Source organism: Panthera leo, chromosome B1 (genome assembly GCF_018350215.1).
Source record: "Panthera leo isolate Ple1 chromosome B1, P.leo_Ple1_pat1.1, whole genome shotgun sequence".
In the NCBI taxonomy this organism is placed as follows: Eukaryota; Metazoa; Chordata; class Mammalia; order Carnivora; family Felidae; genus Panthera; species Panthera leo.
The window spans coordinates 200,457,766-200,474,977 of NC_056682.1; the positions used below are offsets into that span (position 1 = coordinate 200,457,766).

General features: G+C 48.6%; 1 protein-coding gene across 26 annotated transcripts in view; it reads left to right on the top strand.

The window, feature by feature from the left end:
• Positions 1-17,212, top strand: part of KIAA0232 (KIAA0232 ortholog) — an 84,511-nt gene that overhangs the window by 49,394 nt on the left and 17,905 nt on the right. For 22 of the 26 annotated variants that reach the window (XR_006202043.1, XR_006202044.1, XM_042936955.1 and 19 more), the window contains 4 exons: positions 3,120-3,257; positions 14,760-14,826; positions 16,025-16,106; positions 16,226-16,330. Coding sequence is in view for 23 of the 26 variants with exons in the window: in XM_042936955.1 (XP_042792889.1) it covers positions 3,120-3,257; positions 14,760-14,826; positions 16,025-16,106; positions 16,226-16,330 (392 nt within the window). In the remaining 3 variants the exon portion in view is untranslated. Of the gene's footprint in view, positions 1-3,119; positions 3,258-14,757; positions 14,827-16,024; positions 16,107-16,225; positions 16,331-17,212 lie in introns of those variants that run through there. The other 4 variants (XM_042936962.1, XM_042936967.1, XM_042936960.1 and 1 more) reach the window with 3 other exon arrangements.

Genomic DNA, 17,212 nt, shown 5'->3' on the forward strand with positions numbered 1-17,212 from the left:
GCATTCATTCTTACAATCCCTAGTGCCTAAAGAAGACACTTCAGTCGTTACTGGATGAATGGGTGAATCCACATTCGTGTATAAACCTCGGGATGCCAAACGGGAAACATGAAGCTAATGCCAGATTCCCGTTGTAAGTGAAGAGCTACAGGAGCTCTTCTCATTTCTCCGTATTCTTGACCTAATACGTTTTCTATGAAAAAAAATATGCAGCTTTAAGAAAAAAATTAAAAAAAAATTTTTTAATGTTTATTTATTTTTGAGAGAGAAGGAGATACAGCATGAGCAGGGGAGGGACAGAGACAGAGGGAGACACAGAATCCGAAGCAGGCTCCAGGCTCCAGGTTCCAGGCTCCCAGCTGTCAGCACAGAGCCCGACGGGGGGCCCGAACTCACGAACCACGAGATCATGACCCCAGATGAAGTCGGACACTCAACCGACTGAGCCACCCAGGCACCCCCAAAAAAATTTTTTTTAATGTTTATTTGTTTTTGAGAGAGAGAGGCAGGGGGAGGGGCAGAGAGAGGGAGACACAGAATCTGGAGCAGGCTCCAGGCTCTGAGCTGTCAGCACAGGGACTGACGTGTGGCTCAAACCCACAAACTGTGAGATCACGACCTGAGCCAAAGTCAGACGCTTAACCAACTGAGCCACCCAGGCGCGGCGCCCCCCCCCCCCCCCCAATATAGCTTTGACTATTAAGGGAGTATGTATGGCCTAATTACAAGAAAAATCAGAAAATAAAATTAGTGTCCTCCTCCTACTCACCAAGAGATAAGCTCCTTAGTGACCTCTTAGTTCATTTCTGAGACATTTTAATGCACATCAGTGTGTGCGTATGTGCAAGTGCGTTAATAAAAAAATGAGATCGTCCTTTTGTATAAACTGTTTCTCTTACGTACACTGTGAATGGCTTTGTGTGTCAATAAATATGCTTCATAATTTCCGTAATGGCTATAATATCTCATCACCTGGATGAATCGTAACTTATTTAACCAAGTCCTCCTTATTTGGCATTTCAGTTGTTTCTGCTGGTTTGCCTTGATTGACCACTGTCTGATCAGCATTGCAGTAGCTAAATCCGTGCACACGAGGGCGGTTATTTGGTTAGGATAAATTCTCAGAGGTAGAATTATTAGATTGAAAGTGCATGCCCATGTTTGAAAAGTTGGACACGTGTTGTCAGACTGCCCTTCAGAAAGAACACCTGTCCATGTGAAGTTTGAAAGTGCCTTCTGTCTGCCTAATAAAACTTGATTGGGATCTTTGAAGGTGTTACCTCTGCTGGGTAGAGAGATGTTCGTATTGCTCAAGAAGGAGAAAGAGCCAATCCCAGCAGCTCAAACAACAAGGAGTCCCTTTTTCCATAATTAAATAACGTTTCTGCCTTCTTTGCTCTAAATACTATGAACAGTAGAGCAAATGCCATTTCTCTCTGCCTTTGGAAGCTTCAAGTCTGCATTGTTATGGTTCTGTCCACTCTCCCTGTCAGAGGACAAGCCCTGTCTCTGGAAGATACCACTGATGAGGAATGTCCGGTTTCAGGTGTAGTCCAGCCAAACACATTAGATAATGGAAATCTACTGATAGTACTTACTTGGCCATCAAACACATTTTCCTTTGGAAAATTGGAATTGACACCACTCAGCCAGAAAAATCTGGTTTGCAGGTTCATGAGATCTGCAGACATGCCCAAGAAATTAAGTAGAAGGGTGCTAATTATGATGGGCGTAGATGGAGGGATTGTTCTCCCGCTCTTATCTGGTGGCATAAAAGTGATTTCTGTGCATTGGATCAAAGTAAAAATTGGGTTAGATGGCGTGTGATTTGATCTTTTATTTATTTTTTAATTTTTTAAAATGTTTTTATTTATTTTTGAGAGAGAGTGTGAGCAGGGGAGGCACACACACACACACACACACACAGAGAAAGAGAGAGAAAGACACAGAATCCGAAGCAGGCTCCAGGCTCTGAGCTGTCAGCACAGAGCCCAATGCTGGGCTCAAACTCATCAACCATGAGATCATGACCTGAGCTGAAGTTGGCGCTTAACCGACTGAGCCACCTGGGCGCCCTACATCTTTTAAAATCTTTTGAGTTCATTATTATTATGCTTTTCCTTCTTTTTTCATCTTATTCATATATTCATATCTGTTTCCTGACGACCCACTGTAGGCCATGTCCTCTAATTTTTAAAATGTTGCCTTTGTCTGTCATTCTGATCTTTTTTCCCTTATTGTCCACTGGTTTTAATAATAATTTGTTAAATGGAAACCTTTTTAAAAGGCAAAACAAAGTAGCAAAGCAATTAAAGATACTACTTAAAGTCCCAGTTGAGGGAAAGAGCTATAAACTTACATCTTGGAATATTATATAGCCAAAGAATTTGTGGTAACATGGGGGTAATGTTTACAGATCAGTAAGTTAAGTACAATTGCAATATTCTACAAATTGTGTGAGTTCAAATCTCTGCTTTTTAAAGCATACAGAAAAGACCAAATGAAGCAGTCCAGATTATTCTAGTTTTCACTGAATGGTAGGCTCACGGATAATTTTGCCTCCTTCCTGCTCTTCAGTTTTTCTTCAGATTTTTATAACGGGCATATGTAACCAAGGGGAAACATAAAATTAAAATGCCAGCATAAAATATTTTATGTGTGTTGCTTTTTAGACGATAAGGTGAAGAAATAGGGACTGAACCGTTTAACTGTTAACTGTTAAAATCTGGTAGTTATATGAACACTATCAAAAGAGTGGGAAGCACAGAAGAGAAGACATTTAATTGTGAATATGATTTGGAATTTATACTGAAACTTAGATATACAATACTTGCATTTACTTAAAAATGTCTGAGTTCATTAGCATTTACTTTGAATGTCAGTGGGTCAGGTTCATCAAGATCATAAATAATGTAATGATAATCTCAATAATAGATGCCAAATGAATGGATTCTCGTAAAGTGCTCTGATTGACAGTGTTCTGTGGTCTCTTATTAGCGTGTGCCATTCTGTGATGAACATACCTGGTAGGGAATGTATGTGTGAGCGTGTGGGAAATAACAGAGTATGAAACTTGTTATTTCATCTTGTTCATTGAACTCTGTCTAATCTCATTTTAGGAGAATGACATCTTCCTGGGCTGGGAAAAAGGAGCTTATAAGAAATGGGGGAAGAGTAAGAAAAAGTGCTCAGATCTAACTCTAGAAGAAATGAAAAAACAGGCTGCTGTCCAGTGTCTTCGTTCTGCTTCTGATGAAGTAGGTTTGCATTTTGTTTCTAATACTTACGAGAAGAAGAAAGAGGCGGGGCGGGGGGTGGGGCTAAAGGTACACAAATGCAGCATCTTGACCAAAACAACTTAGAAAAATAAACTATTCATTGTCTTACCACTGTGATGTGAACACGGCCCTTTTTTCCTTTTTGGCATTTTTCTTCTTAAGTTGAGTTTTATAAAGTACATTCTTTAACAAGTGCTATTAGAGTATACACAAAATTTTATGTCCTTTTTTTCCGATTTAACATGTTCTGTCTTCTTACATTAGCTTCATTCTTTTTAGTGGCTAAGTTGTATTTCCTCAAGCAATATTCCAACAGCAATATAATATACTCTTTATTACTGGCTATTTACTTAGTTGGTTTTTTTTTTGTTTTGTTTTGTTTTTGTTTTTTTTTGTTTTTTGGGGGAGTTATCTCTACGTTCAGACTCCTGACTCCCAAGATCAAGGGTCCCATGTTCTTCTGACTGAGCCAGCCAGGTGCCCCCCTAAGATTATTTTTATCCATCTTCTAATACTTCACGTAAAATATTTCTCCTGTCCTTCATGCTGACAGAACAAAATAGTTTTAGAGTAAAATCACCCATTTAGATTAATACTATGCAGTTCTTATTACTCAGGATAAGACGTACTCTCTGAGATCATAACCACTTAGAAAATTATTTAGCTTTCACCACTGTTTGCGACGGTGCGGTTCAAAAGGTACCTTTGTAAAGCAGAGTTGAATTGGGAGGATTCATACAAGTTACCGAAACTTCCTCCTGAGCTGAGTCCTCTAAAGGCTGACGTTGGGGTAACCAGATTTGCTACATCTGATCATCTACAGAGGTGTGTTCTTTCTGGCTGCCGCCCACCACGCATGCCTCTTGAGGTTTGTTCAGTGCTTCCCGGCAGTGTGTTCTCCTGCTCAGAATCGTCTGTGAGAGCCCAGGCCCCTGGCGTGGGCTCCCGCTGCCTCGTGCTGCCTCATGCTGCCTCACGTCCTCCACTGCGGGTGTTCATTCTGGCTCCCCTTCGTCACCGCGCTCACTGTGCTCGTCCGGGACTGAGGCTGTGACCTGCCCGTGTGTTCATGTCCTGGTACCTAACTGAGCGAGTACGATCACTGGCGGTACCGAATTTCTCTTGAACGGAGTTGAATGCTCAGGTGTTTAAGGAGTGTTCCTTGTTGTCCTGCCCTTGTCCTCTCCCTCTGTTCTCCTCTCCCCTCCCCACCCCTTTGATTTGTTAACCTCTGATCTCTCGAAACTGCTGCCTCGTAGACTGTGGGATAGGACTTTGGAAGTGACCGCTCATGGGTCGTCTTGATCAGGTACCGCTTCGTTATGGCAAGTGGGACGTAATGAGCCTGGTCTAAGGGGTGGGAATACACCTGCAGCACACAGGGGACTCGCGACGGTGAGTGCTGGAGACGCAGGGCCGGAGAAGCGGCCTGAACGGCCAGTAAAATGATGGACAGCCAGAGTCATTTTCTCTAATGAGCCACAATCTCTCCTTCGTTTCTCTCTCTGCTTCTGGGTCATTCCCTCTCGTCTGAAGGCTGGTGGAAGCTGGGACCCAGCACCTGTCACCTAGGGAGAAATACAAGTGGCCGGGAGTCCACCGATTTGGATGCGTGGCAAGGAGGGGGCAGAGTTGCCTAGGGGGGTCCCGTCCTTGAGCAGGGGCAGTGCTCACACAGAGAAAAGGGGGTGGTCGGATGCTTGCTCAAAAGCCATTTTCTACCCGACCCAGAAGGGAAAGTAATTTGGAGTTTAAAATGCAGGTGCCTTTTTAAAGGAGAGGTTAGTTCAGGTAAATTCTTTGAGCAAATTCCAAAGAAGCTGCTGAGTCATGGTTGGGAGGAGAATGCGAGTTGAGGGTTTCAGTCTGGGAAGGGATCTTATTTCTGCTTTGGACCAGAGTTGCTGTGAAATGACTCTTGCCTTGACTCATGGCGGAGGGAAGCTGAGTGGAAAACAAGGGTGCCCGGAGCGAACGGTCGAAGAATGAGGAGTGTGGGCCCCTGCTCCCCGGCCTGCCGAGCTCTCGGCCGGTTGATGCTGGCCGGGCGTGGCAAGTGCTGGCGGCCCCTTGGTGCGAGGTGGACAGACTCGGTGCGGCGCAGACAGAGGAGGGCGGTTCTTGACATTGTTGCTTTGCAGAAATGCTTTTCTTTGCTGGGAAGCCAAAGCTGGGAGTTTTGTTTACAAACCCAGTGAAGTATACTTGTCCAGTTTCTTCTTATTTTGTAAAATAATTGATGCATTGCTTTTTCCTAATGATTGTTTTTAATCCTATCAACTGAAAATCAGCTGAGGAAATGAACCCGCCAGGCATGTGCCAGGAGCTGGGTACGGGCTTAGGGAACGAAGGAAGCAGAAGAAGGAAGTTCTCAAGCCCCGCCTGCCTTTTTCGGACCGCCCGCTGTGATGTGTGTGCATCAGCACAGCGTCCTCAGGCGGGCTCTCCTGGCTTTTGGGGAGTCAGTGGAAGGAACCTGGGGGGAAAAAATCCTCTTTCTTTGTGGCCTGCAACAACAGAAGGGAAGCACTGTGCATGTTCATAAACTATAGGCTATATGTCCCCAGGCTTTTCTTTCTAGACTCTGCCTGCTGGCTGCAGTGAAACTAAAGGCACAAAGAGGTCCTTCCTAGGAAATTAGAACGCAAACGTTTTGTTCTCTGTTTGGGCCGCAGTGAGTGTTGGCCTACGGGTGTGATGTTCGTTTCCTAGTACTGAGGAAGGTGACGCACGTGGTTCCGCGCTTTCCCACCCAGCCACTGCCAGCTGATCGGAATCAAAAGCCGCTAGACTGTTCACAGTCTGACGAAAATGCTTGTGCTGTAACCGCGAGGGTAACGTGAGTGCTGCTGTCGTTCTGTTGGGTAGGCCGGTAGAGGTGAGGTTAAGCGTCACCTGGGAGAGGAGTTCTTTTCTCGTGACTTCCACGCGTGCCTGTGTGACGATTACAGGTACGGCGTTAGTCGTTGCTGTGAAAGCAGCCGTAGCGTCAGACTCCAGTGCGTCATGGTTGCCGTGGAGAGGCTGACTTCCCGGACTGTGCTTCTCCATGCTCGTGATGGGACTCTGTGTCTCCTTCCGCTTTGTCCCTGCGACAAGTTGTGCCCCACATCACAGCTTTGACCTGCTTACCTCAAGGTTTTGTCACAGAGGCATCGCCGAAACAGCACGAAACACAGTTAGGTCAAACTTAACTGTACACGTTGTTAAAATTCGGCAAAGAATTTGGGCGGTTGGTGAGTGTTTATTCCTCCAGGAGATCATGACCCTCACGGGCCTTGCTGTTTGTTAGGTTCTGCTGAAACTGCCTCTGCCAGTTCCCTTTGCTTGCACGTGCAAATAACACACAGTTCTCTGGCCGTCCATTTTCTTTTTTTTTTTTGAATGTCTATTTTTGAGAGAGTGTGTGTGAGCAGGGAGGGGCAGACAGAAGGGGAGAAAGAGAGGATCCCAAGCAGGCTCTGTGCTGTCGGCACGGAGCCTGACGCGGGGCTTGAACCCACAAACCGTGACATGAGCTGAGCCGAAACCTAGAGTCGGACGCTCAACCGACCGAACCCCTTCCCCCAGCCCTTGGCCGTTCATTTTCTGTAGCATGTTTTGCACCTGCTGTGGCTGCAGTTGTAACAGGGCCCGTAATGGGGCTGGTGCAGCTCACACGTCCCCCAAATGTGCTTTTATTAAGTGACGCTTTCCTGAGCTCTCTGTCTCTGTTGTCAGTGGACGTGGCATGTGCCTGAGGTTGAATATATCCAGATCCCTTGCCCCGTTTTAAAAAACATAAAAGAGCATTGAGGTTTGTCAGCTATCGTTATTTACAATCCTCAAGTTTCGTTGGCTCTGCCTTCTCTGTCCCCAGAGTTAAGGCTTTTTATATTGTTTTAGTTTTGTTTTCATAATAAGTAGTTCTATTTCTGCTTGTTTTAATGGAGCTTCTGAAAACTGCACTAAAGGTGGTAGTTCGCCGTCCATCTGGGGGCGTCCTTGGAAGATGAGGAGCTCTGCGCCCGGCCGTGGGGGGGCCGCAAGTGAGGCTCAGAGGCAGCATAGCTTTAGGTTTTGGGTGTCGCCCTGCCCCACCCACCCCATCGAAGAGCCTCGCAGAGGATTGATGCCCCGGCTACAGCGGGGCCCTTCTTCAGTTGCTCATGTTCTCATACTGACCGAAATCCTCCAGTAAGAGCAATACTCCATCGTAGTATTTGCATATGTGTTGTTCGTAGGCTGTGCCGGGTTGGATATGCAAGATACAAAAACCACGTTACATGTTTCCTGGCAGTTTACTGTTAAACTTAATTTTGACGATGTATTTGCACACTGACTTCTGAACTTAACTCGTTCTGGATAATAAAACAAGGATCAGAACAATGGTAACTAACATTTTTGGAGCACTTAAAACGTATGAGATTCTGAGCCATGCAAGAGGTGAGGCTGTGCTCCCCCTATAGGCCAGACCCCTGAGAAGCCCGTGGCTAAAGCTGAGAAGGCTCAAGGTGGCTGTGTGGTCACAGCCAGCCCTGCCGAAGAAGCCTTGGCCTTATCTCCTCACTCTAGGTGGAGGGAGGGGCATTCAGGGGCACCTGGAGGCCGTTGGGAGGGTTTTGGCTCTTCCTCGGGGAGGTGGCAGAGGGCTGGAGGGTCTGGAGCAGAGGCTAGTGTAACCTGACTTTGACACTGATAGGGCCCCATGGGCCGCTGGGCTGGGGGTGGTGGTGGGGGGGGGCAGGGGAAGACTGAGAAAGCGGTGGTCTGGAAGGTAGAGGACCGTGAGCGCTAGTTGGATTCTAGATATATTTTGAAGGTAGAGCTGACGGCCCCATTTAGAGTGGAGAAGAGGGAGGAACCCAGCAAGGGATAGCCAAGGTTTCTGGTCTGAGCAGCTGCAAGAATGGGATTTTCATGTCTGAGGAAAGGAAATCAGGGAAGAAACACTAATCTGTGGGTGGGTGGGTGGGTGAGGGTGTGAATAGAGCTTTGAATGTGAGCTCCCAGGGAGAGGGCCAAGTGGAGACTCCGGAAGGCGGCCGGTGGTTCTGGAGGAGGCCGGACAATAGACTGTTGGCTTGTGTGTGTATCTCGCCCAGACCTGGCGCGCTCCTGTCTCTGGGGCCAGGTGGGAAGTTGCATAAGGAAGACAGTAAGGTGCGGTGAGGCCTGTGGGGCACCGGCCCAGCCCTGCACTAGCTGGTTGCGGCCATGGCAGATGTGGTCCTGATGGGGCCAGAACTTCTGAGCTCGCTTTAGGAAAGGTGGGAAATGATGGTTTCTGCAGGAAATTCCTGACTTTTAAATGTCAAGAAGTAAGGGTAGGAGAAAGGCAAGAAAGGGGGAACAGCTGCTATAAAATCTGTGGCTGAGGGGAGTGAGAGGGCAAAACAGAGGCATGTGAGGTGCTGTGGCGTGGGACGTAAAAAGGACCGAGTGCGCGAGGGTGCGGAGGCAGACGGGGGAAGGTACAGAGAATACGGAGCGTTGAATAGCCGTGTGCCTGGCTTCAGAAGTAAGTTCTTACAAGCAAAGCCCCCCCTCCCCCCGCTGCGCTCTTTCCCGATGGCGCGTTAGTCCGTCTCTCTCAGGTGCTCCCGCTGTCCTGAACGTGGACTTGTCCTTCCCGTGCATATCTGTATACTTTCACTAAACACTGCTTCGGGAGCACACCAGTGGGAGACTTTCACATGTTAACTTTATGTGAGCGGAACCACTCTGCACATATTTTGCAACTTCTTTTAGTCAACATTTTTGAAGTTTTATCTGTGTTTGATAATGCGATTAACTCCTTTTCACTGCTAAACAGTTGCCCATTGTAAGACCATATAGCTGTTTATTCTTCAGGCAACGGACCTTTCGATTCTGTCCCATTTTTGACTGTTAATAAAGAGTACAGTAGGGAGCACTCTGTACACATGTCCTCCTGCACACGCAGGGCTTTTCTAGAGGCCGTCCGGGGAGCACTCTGTACACGTGTCCTTGTGCACACGCAAGGCTTGTCCGGGGAGCACTCTGCGTACGTGTGCCCTCATGCACACACAGGGCTTTTCTGGAGTTGATATGTGGATGTCAGATTGCTGCATTAGAGTCAGGGTGTTTTAACTGTTTTACCATCACGGGCTTTTATTTGGTGAAAGCTACGGGACTAACCAGAAAGATACACTAACCTGTTGTTACGTGCATTCTTTCCTTATGTGCCCACTCTTGGCTTCTTTAAGAGATCGTGCTTTCTGGATTAAAAATAACTGTTAAATTCTGTGTTGAGGAACTGGGCTACTCTTGTTAATTGAACCGTGAGGTGTGAGGAATAGCGTATCCGGACATTTGACCCAGAGCCCAACAAGCCTCTGTGCCTGAATCTCCTTCAGCAAGTCTAGTTGCTACCGGAGGAGCGTGGGTGTCTGAAGGGAAAAGAAACTGCCGTTTCCAAAGGAAAGTAAGCAACAGAACATTTTGCTACGCACAGGGTCTGCCTAAGCAAACGAGGTGTGGCGATGGAACAGGAGGGCTGTAGAGCTTTGCTCCAGCTGAAGCGTTCTTGCTTCGTAGACAGTGAGATGGGGGCCCAGAGAAGTCCAATGACTTGTCTGGCGTTGACACGGGACGGCGCGCCTGACGCACCCGGATCGCGCACTCCTGGCGTCCCGTTGCCCCGCTAAAGATGATACAGAGCACAGTGAACTTCTTTCTAAGGCTCGATTAATCTGTTTGATCGTTACTTTCAACAGAGGCTGACATCCTCTACTTTCTGTGACAAATAAGTGTCTTTTGCCCATTGTTCTAAGAAGATGTAGATCTTGTCCTCCCTGGCACGTGACGGGTATGTGACGATATTTATCCAGTGGCTGTCTCTCTTCTCTCACATCGTATTCTAGAGAGCAGATGGACGTGAGAGCTGGAGGCAGCCAGCGGGTAGATTTTTGTAGCTCTTCCTGTGGTCGAGGGCGGGAATCACGGCCCTCATGCAGGTGCCGTGGCAGAAACAGCTTTTCATTTGTTTGGGTTTTTAATGTTTTTCAAATCTTCAGCCGTAGGCCAGGGATGTTTGTTCCGCACAGCCCACGCCTCACCCACCACTTCCTGTTGTGCTGTGCCCGACCGCCTCACCTGTTCCTCTAACTTCCCTGGCTGCCAAAGGCGTGAGCTCGTGAACGCTGGTGTGCGTTCTCCCTGGTCTCCCCTGGTGCTCTTTTGTTTACTGGCTTAACGTGAACTTAGTTCTAAATTTTAAAAAGGTTTTTAAAATGAAAGTGGTCCTTCACAGTGAATCGTCACCAGTAATCCTGCCTCGGTATCTAGTTGGGTTTCCTCCCACGAATCTTCCAACTCTGCTTTAGAAATTAAAACCCGAGATCTGAAAAATTGTAAAAGAGCTCCGTGCCCATGCAGGGTGGGTCTGAGCGGAGGAGCGTCGGCCGTCTGTACCTGGGTTGCTTCCGCCTGACAAAATACCCCACAGCTGGGTGACTTACACTAGCCGTCTGGCTTCCTCCCAGTCGTGTGGGTGCGCCAGGGCTCAGCTGGGAGGTTCTTCCGTGGCTGGTCTTGTGTGGGGTCTCACGCTGCTGCAGTCCAGTGGCCCTGGGAGCGGAAGATCCAGGCTGCTCTCCTCGCTTGTCTGGCCTCTCGGCGGGGAGGCTGGCTGTGACGGCCGCACGGCCAGCGTAGGTCTGTACGTGCAGGGGGCCCAGGAGTTAGCATTCCAAGAGGGTAGGGGTGGGGGGCCCCGGCTGGCGCCCCACCGTGGGTGGGGCCGGCGCTGGGCTGCGTGCCTGCAGACACGGTTCCTGGGGGCACAGAGTGCTACACTTTTCCATCCTGGTGGGGATGGAGGCAGGCGGGGACACCGGGCTCCCAGGAGGGAGGGTATGAGATACCTTAATGGAGACGCAGGAGTGAATGAAAGCCGGCGAATTGTCCGAATCGCCGTCCAGCTGCCGCAGCCTTGAGGATGAGGAAGAGACGTTCAGGGGACTGGATGACCTCCTCACGTTCTGAATGTGATAGCACAAGGGTTGGAAGGTGGAACGGAGGAAATCCCCCGCGGAATTTTCCACACCATTTTCCGGGTGTGGAAAGCGAGTCTGTGGTGGGTGAACGATTTAGGGAGCGTCCCGGGGCGAGCCCTGGGATGGTGTTCAAACCCAGACCTGTTTTGACTCTCACATCACCGTGAGCGGACCGGGCAGCTCGAGGTCCCCGAGTGTCATATTGGTTAGTGACCGCAGGCCTGGGGTGGGAGTGTCTGTCCAGCAGTTAGGAAATTCCCAGTTCAAACCATCTGTCCATAAAAGGTGAACCTTTGAGTTGGTTAGAATGGCGACAGAAACCTCTGGACGTGGAGAGGAGAGAGAACGGGGTGGGGGAGTGTGTGCGATTGACTGTGTTTCCTTTATGTTGGTGATGAGGAGGATGGCTGGCGTGGAGAGGGCGGAGACGTCCTGAAGATGGGAACCAACGAGAGAATTTGCCGGAAGCAGCGGGACAGTAGCTGCGGAGTCTGACCGAGGCTGGGTCTCCATGGAAAGCCCGGGCTTTTAGCTTTACCCCGAGCTTCTGTGAGAGGGCATGGCCATGTGGGGGCCCCCTGCCCGGGCAGAATCCAGAGGACTTGGGGTTCTCTGGGTCAGGTTAATTATCTTTCTTACTCCTCCAACCTCAAACTCCAATCAGAGCAAAATTTATTTATTTATTAATGTTTGTTTATTTTTGAGAGAGCACAAGCAGGGGAGGGACAGAGAGAGAGAGGGAGACGCAGAATCGGAAGCAGGCTCTAGGCTGCGAACTGTCAGCACAGAGTCCGATGCGGGGCTCAGACTCATGCATCGTGAGATCACGATCTGAGCCGAAGTCGGACAGTTAACCTACTGAGCCACCCAGGTGCCCCCAGAGCAGAATTTAAAGGCATTTTAGAAATTGGGAATCCAGTAGGGAGATTCTGGATAATGAAAAACATCAACAAAATCTACAAGTGGCATCGACATTTAGATGACTGATGTGACGGGCATTCCGATGGGGCCTCACGTGTACGTCATCCTCGTTGGGCCTCGAGCCTCTTGAGGGGGAAAGTGTGGTCTCAGGGTCACAGGTAAAGCAGCACATGGGCCCTGCTGCCTGGTGCGCGTGTGGCGGGGTGCGAATTCAGACCCAGGCCGGTGGGACGTGGGAGCCCGTTTCTTCTGAGAAGTAGGCGTTACTACAGTGTAAACCCCCAGAGGACAGGGTCCTGCCTGTCCGTGGGTGACGCCCAGCCCAGGTGTGCTCACCACCGACCCTGCTCGTGACCGTTGGCTGAGCCAGTGATAAAGCAGTGAATGGTCGTGCATTCAGAAACTTGCCAGTCCCCACGTGGGCATCACCAGTTTCCAGATTTGGAGTTCCGGTACTTGAATTTTAGCTGCCCTCACTGTGCGGGGGGGCCTTTTCAAACACGCTCCTGGGATCCTGGGCCATCCCTGTAGGCAGTGCAGTTAGGAACAGCAGTGTGTGAGCTCAGTGGGAACGGTGGCACCTTGGGCACCTACAGCGTGTTCTCCCTTACAGCCGTCACTAAGACCGGTCTCGTTTACTTTATTTCTTCGGACACCACAGGCTCTCAAGTACCCTTGAGTGCCCTCGTGGACGTGGTGTACTCGTAAAACATCTGACAGCTCATATCATCGTCGGGAAAGTACGCAGAATTTCTCGCCACCGGCTCCAGGTGAACGCTGAACAGTACCTGCCGGGAGACGACCGGGGACGAGGCTGCTTTTGGTGGCCCTTTCTGTTCCTCAGTTTTCAGGCCTAGCCCAGCGATCTGATGATTATTTTTCACCTAAGTGGGATGCCGCAGTAGTCGGGGAAAGAGGACAGAGCCTGGGGGGTGGAGCGTGCTCGTAGCCGCGTTCGGGAGTAAGCTCCCCGTTTCGTTGCCACGTGGCTAGGAGAGCAGATGCGTATACTTCAAGCTGCCTTGCTGTCCAGAGCGAGTAAACTTCACAGATGTGTGGAGGTAATTTCCAAAACAAAGCATAAAAAAGAAATACCGTGTAGTCACTAGTGAGGATGATCGTTCCGTGTAGAATATTAAATGGCCGGCCGTCGCAGGGACCTGAGCGAAGTTGAATGGTGATCCCGAGAGGCTCGGCCCTCGGCACTGGAGACTGGCGCTAGGTTTAGAAACACAGTGACATAGCTCGCTGTAGAGAACAGCGTGCAGCGAGCAGCGGGTCAGCTGACACCGGTGTTAGGTTCGTGGTCTGGAGGAAATGGACTAAAACAGCCATATTCATCACACCTTGAACGTTATGGTAAGCAGAGTCTTCCTGATGGAATTATGTGGTCAGAGCAGTGTTTGTGACTAACATTCGCCACGGGTCTTAGGGGTGTTTTTAAGGGAGGGACAGCCCTTCTGTGGCCCATTGCCTGTCGCCCTCTGTCCTGCGTCCCTACTAAAAGCGGTGATATGTCAGGGGTAGAGTGTAACTGGCAGCGTCTACAATTAACCATTTTCACTGTGCCGTTTCCTGCTGTTCAGACTGGAACTGTGTGGTTTCTTGTTTAGGATGTCTGTAATACTTGTGCTGAGTCATTTTGAGTTCAGTGAATGGGGAACAGTTCTATTTTTAGCCCCTGAAGGCCCCATGAGGGCGGCGGGTGGAGCAGAGTCCTGTGCACCTGTCCGGATCGCGCCCACCGGAGAGAGACTCCGTTCCGGTTTAAATAGGACCTCCGACCACTGAGTAAAGGTCCTTGGAAATTCGTCTTCCCTTTTCGTACTCTGTGAAGGACTTTTCTTTCTTCCTGTGAGAAATAGAAAAACTTTCAAGTTTCAAAGTCTTTGTAGCAAACGATTATTTGTTTGTGCGTGTTTCCAGCATCTGTCCCTCCGGGAGCTTTGGCTCTTCTTGTCACCCTCCCAGTTTCAGGCTCTTCTGTGCCCTGCTCGTGACCTTTAAGAGAAGACAAAGCTCTCACACTCGCTCAGGGCCGTGGCTCTGAGTGCTTTCTTGTTTCAGTCGTCAGAGTTCACTGGAGAAAAGAACACAATTGCCTTGTTTTCTCTAGACCGTGAGCTCCCAGAGGAGCTGCACGCGATGTTTGTGACTTTTCCCCCCCTCTTTGTACTGAGTCCGGTACAAGATTTCCTCACGCAGATATCGAATATTGTTTTTGATGGTGACCGTTGGCCGTACGATGAGTGTTTAGGTCCGTAGGCTGCACCGTGGGTGACATGCCATAGCCCTGGGAAGACCAGCCATTCTGGGCGGTACATTCATACTTTCACGTTTTATCAGCAGGTGCCGTTGAGTATACTTTACTAGTAAAATACGTGTACTAAATTGGATCAGCAAACCTGTAGCTTTTCAACTCTTGTGTTGTTTACGTATTGATAACGCATTTCATTTGGAACGTGGAAGATTTGTAAGACCTTTATGTTAAAGCAAGGGTGTACAGATACCTGATTTTTTATATACCTGGCAGTAAACTAATGTGTGTTTTGTTCTCATGCAGAGCTCTGGTATCGAGACTCTGGTGGAGGAGCTCTGCTCCAGACTGAAAGACCTGCAGAGTAAGCAAGGTGAGCGTAGCCCCTGGAGGGCCTGCACACAGTAGGCTGTTTGCGCCCTGCACACAGTAGGCCGTTCGCACCAGGGCCGCGGGCACCAAGGGAGATGGTTGAGGACACCCTAGGATCGGCCAGAGACAGACAAGAAGAGGAAAGTCTTTGTGTTCATTGCGTCTCCATGGCAGCGTCATGCTGTGTCTTCAGCTCTTAGTGGCTTCTGGGTCACCCTTAGCGGTCCCTTGTCGATAGGTCCCTGCTCTCAGAGGAGTCACTTAATCCACGGGCGCCCTCACGATGGGGGGATGTTTGGTGTCATGTTCACATCAAAACCCAGGGCTCGGGATCGGGAGCGATATTTCCTCCTTCCCGTCCTTGTCCCCCGTGAATATCTGCCCGTTGACGTCAAGGCCTCCGAGGGTGTTGACACTGATTATTTCAGATTTGACAGGAATTTCTGCCTTGACTCTTGGAGGTTTTTTGGAAGGGCAGTCTTTGAAGCTCGTTAAAGTCTTTTCGACTCGTGAATCCTCACGGCTTCTCGGGCCAACTTTTCTGCAAGCCCTTGGAGTGAAAGCTATGTGTTAAAGTTAAGGGTCTTTGTTTTTCTTGCCCTCTTCGTGGCCATTTTGCCGCCCAGTGACCCTTGAGCCTTCCTTCCAAGGGCACAGTTTATTTGTTTTTAACCTAAGGCAGTAGGTACCATGAGCTAAGCTGAGAGTATAGCCCTTTGCTTCCGTTTTATTGAAACACAGCCCTTGCTCAGAGATGTTGTAAGAGAGCTGATCGTAATGGATTTTCTTAACAGATTCGTATCGGTTGAGAGGAGTCAGTACAAAGTCCATGAGTGGGGAATTGAGCGAGAAAATAATTTCTGGAATTAAACATGGTCTCTCTCCTTCTGCTGTAATTAATAGGGGATGTCAGTCTGTCAGTCAGGTGCCTCTAGAGCCCTCTGTCAGTGATGAGGCGAACAGCTCTCACCCCTCAGCCCCCCATCAGTATGGTGGAGCTAGAGAATTCCCTCTGGTGCTGTGAAGAAGTAGATCTTTATTGCATAAGAAGACAAATGGCGTATAGAGTTCTTTTCAAGCCACTAAGCCTATATGATTTCCGACTAAAGTTCCTTGAGAAACTTAAAAAAAAAAAAAAAAAAAAATCATTTGTTAACTAGATACAAGACCAATCTTTCTGAATTTTTGTTTCATAACAGAAGAGAAGATTCACAAAAAGTTAGAGGGGTCTCCCTCTCCAGAGGCAGAGTTATCCCCTACAGCAAAGGATCAAGTGGAAATGTATGTAAGATTGTATTCATTAACAAAATGTGCATGGTTAGAAATCCGACTAATAACTGCTGTGTGCTTTGCCGGTTTTGTTCGTTGCCTTGTATTCAGTCTCCCATTTTATAATCCAGGAAACATGTGTTGAGCACTTCTTGTGTGCGTGACACTGAGGAGTCAGAGGTGAATGAGACGGTCCTGCCCTTGTCGTACGTACTGAATCAGGATTTGGGAACTGGGTGAGCGAAAGAAACACGGTTGTTACTGACTGTCCACCAGTCCCCGGACACGGCTGTGAGAAAGTGGGCTCGCCCTCGTTCCGCACGCAGGGAAAGCGGGGTTCCACTGCTGCGTACAAAGAAGTGTGGGCAAGTCATTGACCTTGTCAAGCCTGTTTCCTGAAGGTGCTCTGAGCCCTTTGTTTGTAGATGGCTGGTAAAGTCAGCTGCTTTATAAGCAGAACTTGCTTATTGTCCAATTTATTTGAATCTTACGAACTTCTAGAACTTCAGGTGAAAATAGCTTTTATTGGTTGATGTGGACAGGTGCTCGCTGTCCAGTGTGGCCGCCGTAAGTCACGTGTGGCTGTTTAGCACTTGAAATGTGGCCACTTCAAATTGAGATGTGCTGTAAATGGAGAACTCTCACGAGATTTCAAAATTTGGTGTAAAAAGGAATGTAAAATATTACATTAATATTTTAAAATACCAATTACATGTTGCAAGGATGATGTTGTGGATATATTTGGGTAAACTACATCATTGGATTCCCTTTCACCTGTGTTTCCTTGCACTTCTAATGTGACTCCAAGGAGGTTAAAAATTCTCTGTGAGGTTCACGATGTGTTCCCATTAGACAGCTCCGGTAGAGACTGGAAAGGAGAATCAAACATAGGCCCTTCGAAAACATGGCCTTTTGTCACCTCACAAGTGACCTGGACTGTTGCCTCCAGAGTACGGTGCCCTTGGTAGGCAACCCGACTCTAGATTCTTGCTTTGGCAGTCCGTCTTGCTCTGAGATTTGCCGGGACTACCGGCTTCTTGGCAGATTGGAAAGTCATCTTCCTTGTTTTCAGGCCCTGTAGAAGCAGGCTCCGTGGCTCTTCCTACCCTGCATTTCCA